The sequence below is a fragment of the Lithobates pipiens genome, unplaced genomic scaffold (genome assembly GCF_037356315.1).
Source record: "Lithobates pipiens isolate NorthernLeopardFrog02 unplaced genomic scaffold, aLitPip1_a1.2 Scaffold_37, whole genome shotgun sequence".
Classification (NCBI taxonomy): domain Eukaryota; kingdom Metazoa; phylum Chordata; class Amphibia; order Anura; family Ranidae; genus Lithobates; species Lithobates pipiens.
The window spans coordinates 18,274,408-18,287,060 of NW_027507825.1; the positions used below are offsets into that span (position 1 = coordinate 18,274,408).

The following is a 12,653-nucleotide window of genomic DNA, read 5'->3' on the forward strand; positions in this document are numbered from 1 at the left end:
CATTCCTTCCACTGATACCAATGATGGGCCACCATTCCTTCCACTGATACCAATGATGGGCCACCATTCCTTCCACTGATACCAATGATGGGCCACCATTCCTTCCACTGATACCAATGATGGGCCACCATTCCTTTCACTGATACCAATGATGGGCCACCATTCCTTCCACTGATACCAATGATGGGCCACCATTCCTTCCACTGATACCAATGATGAGGCCCTATTCCTCCCCGTAACCAAATAGGGTAATGTTGACTCCCATTGATGCTAGGAAAATGTCCACTCCTGCTGACCACAGTCCGGCTCCCCTAAAGCCTGAAGGACAATAAACTGGTCCTTTGTTTAGAAATTTTGGAGAGCCCAGGTCTAGTAGAATGGGTTTGGAATACTCCTAATGACGGAAGAACAAGGGTTGGCTCAATTATCTCTGAACAATGAAATTAGCAGCGGGAATAAACAGATTCTTTTGAAATGAAGCCATTTGTAGCAAACAAATATTTGTCTAATTATGAGCTATCATACGGATAGGGGTTAATTATAAGAACGCCGTTTCTAAGCATGGCGGCTGACTTCACGGACGATTTGTTTAATGATATTTTGTTTTATTGCGGTGGATTTTTAGCGAGATGAGAAAGCGGAGACAGTGGGCTCCTGTACACGAAGCATGCATATTAATCACGCCGATTTGTTCTCCTAGGCATACCGTGCCTGCCAGCAGGGGGGAAGAAGCGAGAGGAAAGGGCCGCCGCTGGTTTGAAGACTCTCTCGCAGATGACAACCCAATTATAATTTATCTCCATGGCAATGGGGGAACCAGGTGATTACAGGCTGATCCGCCGCAACCGGGGGACCGGTGTCGCTTTATTCTGTGCGTTTCATGTGAAGGGCCGCAGTCTGGATAGAATATTAAGAAAGCATTCCCTTCATTATATCCTTTTATAAATCAGATTGTGCGCTTGCTTTAGAGACCTCATCATCTCACTTATTCAGGGGAAAGTCAAAGTGACTTTGCAAAAGTCACCCCCCCCCCCCCATCTCGACCTCGTTCAATCAGAGAACGCTTTGTATTTAACCATTTGATCTCCAGAAGATTTACCCCCCCCCCCTTCATGACCAGGCCATTTTTTGCGCGCCACTGTGTTACTTTAACTGATGATTGCGCAGGTCATGCAAAACTGTACACAAATAAAATGTTTTTCATTTTTTCCCCACAAATAGAGCTTTCTCTTGATAGTATTTTGATCACCTCTGCATTTTTTATTTGTTGAATTATAAACAAAAAAAACCCAACAATTTTTAATTTTTTTTTTTGCTTTCTGCTATAATAAAATTAAATTGAATTTTTTCATATATACACTATATTTGTCAAAAGTATTGGGACACCTGCCTTTACAGGCACATGAACTTTAATGGCATCCCAATCTTAGTCCGTAGGCAGGCATGTACTGGCCATTGGGACTACAGGGAGTTTCCCGGTGGGCCGATGGCTCAGTGGGCCGGTTTCAGTGACAAAGTAATGGCTGCGCGGCTCGCCCCTCAACTTCACCCAGTGATGTGAGAAAGATGAGAAAAATACAGAGGAGAATAAGTGAAATAATAAAAGAGGTTAGTGAGGACTCCTTATGTTATACTACTTATGTTTTTTTTGCACAATTGTGTATAATTTTATAAACTGTTTTTGTGCTTGTCTGCAAAATTAAAGTGGGCTGGTCTGGATGAAGTCCAGGGCCAAATTTTTGTCCCAGTCCAGCCCTGTCCGTAGGGTTCAACATTGAGTTGGCTCCGCCCTTTGCAGCTATAACAGCTTCAACTCTTCTGGGAAGGCCGTCCACAAGGTTTAGGAGATGTGTCTATGGGAATGTTTGATCATTCTTCCAGAAGAGCATTTGTGAGGTCAGGCACTGATGTGGAGGAGAAGGCCTGGCTCGCAGTCTTCATTCTAATTCATCCCAAAGGTGTTCTATCGGGTGGAGGTCAGTCAAGTTCCTCCATCCTAAACTCGGTCATCCATGTCTTTAACCACTTCAATACAGGGCACTTAAACACCTTCCTGCCCAGACCAATTTTGAGCTTTCAGCGCTGATGCACTTTGAATGACAATTGCGCGGTCATGCCACACTGTACCCAAATGAAATTTTTATCATTTTTTTCCCACAAATAGAGCTTTCTTTTGGTGGTATTTGATCACCTCTACGGTTTTTACTTTTTGCGCTTTTTGAAAAAAAATATGTTTTTTTTGTTTCAGTTTCAAAACTTTGTAAATAAGTACGTTTTCTCCTTCACTGATGGGCACTGATGGGGCTACACTGATGGGCACTGATAAGGCGGCACTGATGGGCACCAATGAAGTGGCACTGATGAGGTGGCATTGATGGGCACTGATAGGCGGCACGGATGGGCGACACGGATGGGTGACACGGATGGGCGACATGGATGGACACTGATGGGTGGCACAAATTGGCACTGATAGCTGGCACGGATTGGCATGGATGGGCGGCAGAGATGGGCATGGATAGGCGGCAGAGATGGGCATGGATAGGCGGCACAGATGGGCATGGGTGGGCACTGATAGGCGGCACAGGTGGGCACTCATAGGCGGCATTGGTGTTATACTGTACTAATGGATGCCAATCAGTGCCAAACAATAATGCATGCCAATCAGTGATGCCCATTGTGGGCACTGATTGGCATCCATTATAGGCACTGATTGGCATCCATTGTGCTGACCATTGGCATCCCTGGTGGTCTAGGGAGGATTACCTTTTCCCTGGTGGTCTGGTGGCGTCCCTGGTGGTCCAAACTCGCTCATCCATGTCTTTATGGACCTTGCTTTGTGCACTGGTCCAAATCATTTGGTAGAGGGGGGGATTATGGTGTGGGGTTATTTTTCAGGGGTTGGGCTTGGCCCCTTAGTTCCAGTGAAGGGGAATCTTAAGACCTCGGCTACCAAGACATTTTGGACAATTTCATGCTCCCAACTTTGGGGATGGCCCCTTCCTGCTCCAACATGATGACTGCGCACCAAGGTCCATAAAGACATGGATTAGCGAGTTTGGGAGTGGACGAATATGACTGGCCTGCACATATGAGTCCTGACCTCAAACCCATAGAACACCTTTGAGCTGAATTTGAGCAGAGATTGTGAGCTAGGCCTTCTCATCCACATCGGTGCCTGACCTCACAAATGCGCTTCTGGAAGAATGGTGAAACATTCCCATAGACACACTCCTAAACCTTGTGGACGGCCTTCCCAGAAGAGTTGAAGCTGTTATAGCTGCAAAAGGGTGGGACCAACTCAATTGAACGCCACGGACTATTGCCCCGTACACACGATCGGACTTTCCGACAACAAAAAAAAACGTGGATTTATGTTCGAAGGGTGTTGGCGCCAACTTGTCTTGCATACACGCGGTCACACAAATGTTGGCCAATGGCCAACAATTACGAACGTAGTGACGTACAAGACGTGATATCTCCATTACAGGAGCTAGTTTTACAAGACCGAGCGCTTCCAGCTCGTACTTGATTCCGAGCATGTGTGGGCTTTTGTGCGACGTACTTGTGTACACACGATCGGAAAGTCTGACAACAAATATTTGTTGGTGGAATACTTGAGACCCTACAAGCCAACATTTGTTGGCGGAAAGTCCGACGGGGGGGGGGGGGGGGGGGTACACACGGTCGGACTTTCCGACAACAATCTCACATCCCACATCTGTTGTCAAATCTGATCGTGTGTACATGGCATTAGACTGGGATGCCATTCATTTCTAGGCAGTTTGAGCGGAAGTGAGGGAAGTGAGGGAATCCAATTTTTACCAGATTGGAAGATATCCTCTCCATTCCTGTTCTGGTGACAACCCAACAGATGTAGAGGCGATTCAGTTCGCATTGTGCGCTATACAAGTATTTCATTCATTCAGATGTTCATGCTCTGTGATAACAGTCACCAGGACAAATAGGGTGAATCTCCCCAATCCCTGTCCACCCTATCCCAAAAAGTATTTTGACTCTAATTATACTTTAAAGAGTAACTCCATTTTTTTTATTGAAAAAACATACCTCCCTGGCTGATCTATGTACATTGCAAGGATTTTAACAAACGTTGTTGCAGATCCCTACCTTCTGTTATTCTAAAGAAACCCCTGTGTGTTTGTCTGTATCCATGTACAAAATTAATGTGAATGGGAATGATTTCATAATTGTCAATCAGCTGCTGCACCTGCAGGGATCTAATGGGGAAAGTGTCAGGGTCTGCATCCCTTTGGATGTGATTTTTTTTTTTTTTTCCCTTTTGGGAGTATCTGACCAAAAGTTAAAACGCTGTTTTCGGGGGATGCAATGTATCTTTGTGAAGACTTATGGGAAAATCGCTAAGCCAATCACATAAGCAGGACATTACATGGGGGGGGGGGGGGGGGGGTTGTACACCATACAGAACACCTCCAGGTTGCCATATTTCATTTTACAGAGAATTTATTTTTATTTTTTTCATTTGCTATTTTTGTTCCCCATGAAAGTGGAGTTACCTGTAAGGAGTCCTCTTCCACTATAGGGGTGTACAGTGTTGCTTATGATGATAAAGTATATGATCCATTGTTCAGATGTCTCTATCTGCAGCAGTCCTGCACATTCATAAGGTCAGAGGATGCAACACCGTCTCCTACAGCACACTTCAGTTTACTCTCAGTGAGATGATTTCTGATTGGTCCTGTGGGTGATTGAACTATATACACCACTTTATATAGCATTCGGTCAGGCAGCCATACCTGTTAAGACTTCCTCTACAAGACACAGCCACAGCAAGCTTTTTTTTTTCATGCCCACAAAGACCTCAATTTTTATTTTATTTTTCTTTCTTTCTCCAGGGCCGTCGATCACAGAGTGCAGCTAATGAAGGTGAGTACTTGTCTGTGCTATGAATTGCTGCCTTTTCAAAGCGGAAAACTCCGGGCCCAGAACATTCTTTTTTAAATATAGTCCTCAATAGCTGCAAAGGATCGAAATCCATTTTGTGTGCACCAAATGCCTTTTGCAAACCCATGTATTACCTTGTTAAGTTAGGAGTGACATCATCACTGCACTCTAAATAGCCTGTATGGAGTTGTGGGAGGGGCCCAGCAGGCCCCACCCACCACAGGGTGCCAGCAGAAAACGACGGGAGGGAGCGGAGACGAGACTGGTCACCCTGCACAAGGAGAGAGATCAGCAGTGAGCGGTCTTTATTACAGGAAGCTCCTGCAGAGCGGTAACCTTTCACTGGATTACTGCACAGACATGGAAGAAATACACAAAGCACATCAAGATTTAGAGCCCTTTCAACCCAGGGCGTTTTGCAGGCGCTATAGCGTTAGAAATAGCGCCTGGAATCCGCCCTAAAAAAGCTGCACCATTCACACTACAGGGGTGCGCTGGCAGGACGTCAGGGAAAAGTCCTGCCAGCAGCTTCTTTGGAGCGGTGAAGGAGCGTTGTGTTTTACCGCTCCTCCCCATTGAAATCAATGGGGCAGCGCTGTAATACCGCCGGCAAAACGCCACTATTGCGGCGTATTGCCGGCGGTTTTAACCCTTTCTCGGCCGCTAGCGGGGGGGGTAAAAGCGTCCCGCTAGCGGCCGAAATGTTCCGCAAATCCGGCGGTAAAACGCCGCTAGAAATAGCAGCGTTTTACCGCCCACGCTATGGGCAGTGTGGTGTGAAAGGGGTCTAAAGGAAGATGGGGAGGAATATAGACATGTGCAATTCGTTTAGTTCCGAATTCGTTTTTTTTTTTAAACAAATTTTGACAAATTCGTTAATTCTGAATTTTTCAATTTCCGAATTTCTGAATTTCAAATTTTCAGAAATTCAAAAATTCGGAAGTTTAAAAAATTAGAAAATCCGAAAATTGGAAAATCAGAAAAAAAAAGAGAGAAAATCAGTAAAATGCAAAATAATAACTAACTATTAAAAATTATAGGTATTGGAATTTCCTTTCAAATTTGGCTGTTTGTGAACGTAACGAATACAAATTAATCTGAAGTTACGAATTATCCGAAATAACGAATGCCGCATCTCAACAAATGGAATGGAACAAATTAATAATAAATAATAATTAAAAAAAAGTTTTTTTTTATTATTATTAGGTCGTTACGTTCCATTCGCTTAGATGCGGCATTCGTTAGTTCAAATAATTCGTAACTGTGGATAAATTTTGTATTTGCTACGTTCACAAACAGCCAAATTTAAAAGGGAATTCCAATACCTATAATTTAATAGTTATTATTTAGAATTTTACTGATTTTCTAACTGTTAAATTATAGGTATTGGAATTTCCTTTCAAATATGGCTGTTTGTGAACGAAACAAGTACGAATTTATCCGAAGTTACGAATGATCTGAACTAACGAATGCCGTATGTAAACAAATGGAACGCAACGACCTAATAATAATAAATAATGATAAACTTTTTTTTTTTTATTCTTATTTATTATTAATTTTGTTCCATTCCATTTGTTTAGATGCGGCATTCGTTATTTCGGATAATTCGTAACTTCAGATAAATTTTGTATCCCCGTTACATTGAAAAACAGCCAAATTTGAAAGGAAGTTGCAATACCTCTAATTTTTAATAGTTATTTTGAATTTTACATTTTTTTTTTTCTTTTTTTTTCGAATTTTTGAATTTTCGAATTACAAAAATCAGAAATTTCACGAAATTCAAAAACTCAAAATTTGGAAAATCTGAATGAGAATGAGATTTCGTTTATGTTAAGAGTTGAATCCCTTTTATTGAGTCCGGTCATTTCATAAAGAGTAAAAAAATCTGAAATGTATATAAATGAATTAGAAGGGATTTGTGGTTGTATTTGGTGTCCTGATGTGATGTGGAATCCCCCCGCAGGTTCTCAGTGAAGCCGGCTTCCATGTATTGGCTCTGGACTACAGAGGTTTGTGACTCTCCGATCCCTAATTGTGGCCGAGTGACAACCTCCTCATCTCCTCACTATTCATTATTCTTTAGGTTTTGCTGAATCCACTGGTGAACCGAGCGAGGCCGGGGTGACCCACGATTCCGTCTATTTATATGAATGGGTGAAGACTCGCAGCCACGGAAACCCTGTCTGCCTCTGGGGCCATTCTCTGGGCACCGGGTAAGTTCTGGCAACAGGGCCGTTGTTTAATCTTGTTCATGGGCATCATAGTTTATCTGTAAGTTTAAAGCTGAATTCCGAACACAAAAACACGCTCAATAGCCCCAATAGATATAAATCTACTTTTGTGTTCACCAAAAACCTTTACAAATAAAAAGTGTGTGTGTGTGTGTGTGTCTCTTACAAGCTGCCCAATCACTTCACATACCCCCATGAATGTCAACCAGCACCCCTCAACCAGCACCCCCCCCCCCATGTTTCCTTGGCTCTGCATACCCATTGGCAAACCCAGGACCATAGCTACCTGTAAAACATCACTTCCAGATTCTGGTGTCACTTCCCAACCTTCCCCAGCCAGTATGATGTGGAAAATCTCTTGGGGCACTATCTGCACTCTATTAGCTTCATTGCAGGGCAAGTGGGAATGCAGGGGTCTTTTAGACCCCTGCTGTCTCTTTAGAGATGTAGCACTCTCCCTGACCTCCAGAGGCCTGGTGGTGACCCCCAGAGTCAGGGAGGGCTGACATTCCTCTTCAGGGTGAAGGTTACTAGGCATGGTGGGTGTAGGGCAAGGTGGAAAGATGGGCGCCAGTCACTTTTAAAAATGAACAGGGAGAGAGGAGTAGGGCACAGGACACCCTTAGGCAAATGCAATAGCAACTTGGCAGACTCCTTGGACAAAAATAGAACTAGGCAGACAGAGAAAAATGGCCTTTAAGCTGAATGCAGTGATCTGTATTTTGTAGCAACTGCTGTCTCCTATAGCAACAACTTTATTTACAGTATGCCACTGTAGATCCTCAAGCTCAACTCCTTCAAGCTTTACTCACAGCTATCCACTGTAGTTCTTGGATGAGTTCTCTTCTGAAGCTTTCCCAGCTACTTCAGTCTCCGATTGTTAAGAGTCTCCTCTGATACTCCTTCAGAACTCCATCCCCTTTACGCTTGCTTCCGGCAACAAGAGTGGCTGGCCCTCTGGCAACTTCTTCTCCTTGCATAGTTGCTAACATTGTTGAAAAATGTATAGGGACACTTTTTTTTGTCTGTGGGTGGAGTCTTATTATAATTATGGAGTGGGGCATTCATTTGTAGGCATGACTATGGGGGGGGGGAGAAAAATGTTCCGCTGCAAAAAAGCGTGGTTTAACCAGTTGCCGACCGCCGCACGCCGATGTACGTCGGTACAATGGCACGGGCAGGCATAAGGACATACATGTACGTCCCTTGCCTCCCGCGGGTCGGGGGCCCGATCGGGCCCCCGCCCGGTGCCTGCGGCGGTCGGTATTCGTACGGGAGCGATCCCGGACGAGGGGACGGCCATTCATTCATGGCCACCCCCTCGCGATCGCTCCCGACGAATAGAAATCCCCGGTGACATCACTTCCTCTCCTGTAATGTAAACACAGGAGAGGAAGTGATGTATTCTCTCCTCCGTGTCGGTATTTTTCGTTCCGACACGGAGGAGAGCGGATCAGTAAGTTGCACCAACACTCACACACACAGTAGAACATGCCAGGCACACTCACACCCCCCCTTTACCCCCCGATCACCCCCCCAATTACCCCTGCCCCCCAGTCACAGTGACACCAATGTCATTTTTTTTTTTTTTTTTTTTTTTTTGCATTGGTGTCATTTGTGACTGTAATAACTGTTAGGGCAGTTAGAGTTAGCCCCCTTTAGTTCTAATGTACCCCCCTAACCCCCCCAATAAAGGTTTAACCCCGTGATCACCCCCCGTCGCCAGTGTCACTAAGGCTGGGTTCACATTGCAGCGGTTTATGAGAACGAATGTGATTCGCACCGCACTGCAGTGCAAATCACATCCGATCTCTGTGCGATTCGAGTTCAGCCATTCGCCGCACCCGCCGCACCCGCCACACCCGCCGCACCCACCGCAAATTCGCACGGGACCCTTTTTTTGGCCCGCAGCAGAATCGGATCGCATGGGTGTTCACACCATGCGATCCGAGTTTGCAGATCGCACTGCGATATGCGAACTGATCTGGGGGTGTCAGTAACATTTCACTGACACTCCCAGCAGTTCGCATAGGGCAGTGTGAACTGCCGCCGGGAGGCATGCGATGCGGGAACCCGCCGCGGATTTGCGGCGTTTCCGCATCGCTCCAGTGTGAACCCAGCCTAATAAGCGATCATTTTTCTGATCGCCGTATTAGTGTCACAGGTGACGCTAGTTAGGCAGGTAGGTATTTAGGTTCGCCGCAGCTTTTTATAGCGCCAGGGACCCCCATATACTACCGCATAAAGCCCCCTGATTGCCCCCTAGTTAACCCTTTCACCAGTGATCACCATATAACTGTTACAGGTGACGCTGGTTGGTTAGTTATTTTTTTATAGTTTCAGGGCACCCGCCATTTATTACCTAATAAAGGTTTAACCCCCTGATCACCCGGCGGGTGTCATTTGTGACTAATAACTGTTAGGGCAGTTAGGGTTAGCCCCCTTTAGTTCTAAGGTACCCCCCTAACCCCCCCAATAAAGGTTTAACCCCGTGATCACCCCCCGTCGCCAGTGTCACTAAGGCTGGGTTCACATTGCAGCGGTTTATGAGAACGGATGTGATTCGCACCGCACTGCAGTGCAAATCACATCCGATCTCTGTGCGATTCGAGTTCAGCCATTCGCCGCACCCGCCGCACCCGCCGCAAATTCGCACGGGACCCTTTTTTTGGCCCGCAGCAGAATCGGATCGCATGGGTGTTCACACCATGCGATCCGAGTTTGCAGATCGCACTGCGATATGCGAACTGATCTGGGGGTGTCAGTAACATTTCACTGACACTCCCAGCAGTTCGCATAGGGCAGTGTGAACTGCCGCCGGGAGGCATGCGATGCGGGAACCCGCCGCGCATTCGTGGCGTTCCCGCATCGCTCCAGTGTGAACCCAGCCTAATAAGCGATCGTTTTTCTGATCGCTGTATTAGTGTCACAGGTGACGCTAGTTAGGCAGGTAGGTATTTAGGTTCGCTGCAGCTTTTTATAGCGCCAGGGACCCCCATATACTACCGCATAAAGCCCCCTGATTGCCCCCTAGTTAACCCTTTCACCAGTGATCACCATATAACTGTTACAGGTGACGCTGGTTGGTTAGTTATTTTTTTATAGTTTCAGGGCACCCGCCATTTATTACCTAGTCTCACTAGTGTACCCCTAAATTTAGGGGTGTCTACTTTCCAAAATGGGGTCATTTGGGGGGGGTTTGTGCCATCTTGGCATTTTATGGCCTTCAAAACTGTAACGCCCTTAGAAAGCCTGAAGGCGGTGCTTGGTTTTCGGGGCCCCGTACGCGGCTAGGCTCCCAAAAAGTCCCACATATGTGGTATCCCCATACTCAGGAGAAGCAGCAGAATTTATTTTGGGGTGTCATTTCACATATGCCCATGGCATGCGTGAGCAATATATCATTTAGTGACAACTTTGTGAAAAAAAAAAAAAAAAAAAAAAAGTTTGTAATTTTCCCGCAACTTGTGGCAAAATATAAAATATTCCATGGACTCAACATGCCTCTCAGCAAATAGCTTGGGGTGTCTACTTTCTAAAATGGGGTCATTTGTGGGGGTTTTGTGCCATCTTGGCATTTTATGGCCTTCAAAACTGTAATAGGTAGTGAGAAGTGAACTCAAAAATTTACGCCCTTAGAAAGCCTGAAGGCGGTGCTTGGTTTTCGGGGCCCCGTACGCGGCTAGGCTCCCAAAAAGTCCCACATATGTGGTATCCCCATACTCAGGAGAAGCAGCAGAATTTATTTTGGGGTGTCATTTCACATACGCCCATAGCATGTGTGAGCAATATATCATTTAGTGACAACTTTGTGTAAAAAAAAAAAAAAATTTTTTTTTTTGTCATTATTCAATCGCTTGAGGCAAAAAAATAAAATATTCAATGGGCTCAACATGCCTCTTATCAATTTCCTTAGGGGGTCTACTTTCCAAAATGGGGTCATTTGGGGGGGTTTTGTACTGCCCTGCCATTTTAGCACCTCAAGAAATGAGATAGGCAGTCGTAAACTAAAAGCTGCGTAAATTCCAGAAAACGTACCTTAGTTTGTAGATGTGACAACTTTTGCGCAAACCAATAAATATACAATTATTGACTTTTTTTTTACCAAAGACATGTGGCTGAATACATTTTGGCCTAAATGTATGACTAAAATTGAGTTTATTGGATTTTTCTAATAACAAAAAGTAGAAAATATCATTTTTTTTCAAAATTTGCGGTCTTTTTACGTTTATATCGCAAAAAATAAAAATCGCAGAGGCAATCAAATACCATCAAAAGAAAGCTCTATTTGTGGGAAGAAAAGGACGCAAATTTTGTTTGGGTACAACATTGCATGACCGCGCAATTACCAGTTGAAGCAGCGCAGTGCCAAAGTGTAAAAAGACCTCTGGTCATTTACCAGCAAAATGGTCCGGTCTGAAAGTGGTTAAACTACATATTGGGCGTGGCTTAAAGGAGGCCTGGTGCAAAGGGGGTGTGGTTCGAGACTGAGATGAACGAGGGATGAAGGAAGAAAGGGAGAGGGGGGAGAGAAAGAGATAAAGAAAGGGATAGGAAAGGGAAGAAAGAGGGATGGAGGGACAGCAGGCCCAGATCTTACACCACAATAGAAATATGTGTATTCCAGAAAGTTTAACAATCAGCAGAGAAAGATACTCCAAACACCTGGTGTTAGCACTTCAATCATCACGGCACCATGGTTGTTATGGTGTCAGGATGATTGAAGCGCATTATTTCTAGTATTACATTGTAATATAAAATGAAATAGTTCAACTCACCATAATGCAGAATCAGTGGGAGCACTGAGGGTGTCACTTGCCACGTCGCCTGCCACCAGAAATCTACCAGGTTCCCCCAGTGGAGTCCCTCCTTACATCAGGTGCCCCCAGTGGAGTCCCTCCTTACACCAAGTGACCCCAGCAGAGTACCTTGGCTCTGCCTCTCGTCGGATAATCATGATTGGTTTGATATCTGCCGCCATTACAGAAGACCAGCTTTCATCTAACAGGTCTCTCACCCAGGGGAGGAAACAAGAGGTGAAGCCCAGGTAGCTGCCAATAGAAATGGAGCTGCCACCAACCCCCCACCCTGCGGCCTTTCCCATAACATGTCACAGACTGGCAGAAGCCTGGGGGGCAGGGAGTTGGCAGCAGCTCCATTTCTATTGGCAGCCTTCCGGGCTCCGCCTCTTGTATCCTCCTCTGGGCGAGTGAGCTGTTACATAAGAGTTTAAACAGGGACAAAGGTCTAAAGACATTCCGTCCCAGGAAATTCGGGACAATTGGCAACTATGCCCTTGCCTCCAGGCAACTATCAGGCTCCCCTCGGGCCGAGCCTCTTTACATGTGGTTAGGCTTCATACTTAAGGCCTACACCTCTGCTGCTGCTGCTCCACACACACCCACTCAGGCCGCAGCTCAAGTGGAAAGAACACCGACCACCTAACTCTCTCCAAATAAATAGCCTATCCCAGCAGCCTCAGCGATCAAAGAAACTCCTGCT

General features: G+C 45.4%; 1 protein-coding gene across 1 annotated transcript in view; it reads left to right on the forward strand.

Annotated features, from left to right (window-relative positions):
* ABHD12B (abhydrolase domain containing 12B) overlaps positions 1-12,653 on the forward strand; it is a 62,839-nt gene that overhangs the window by 20,266 nt on the left and 29,920 nt on the right. Inside the window, exons 4-7 of the mRNA XM_077466787.1 lie at positions 701-820; positions 4,872-4,902; positions 6,884-6,929; positions 7,004-7,133. Of these exons, the coding sequence (XP_077322913.1) occupies positions 701-820; positions 4,872-4,902; positions 6,884-6,929; positions 7,004-7,133 (327 nt within the window). The remainder of the gene's footprint in view (positions 1-700; positions 821-4,871; positions 4,903-6,883; positions 6,930-7,003; positions 7,134-12,653) is intronic.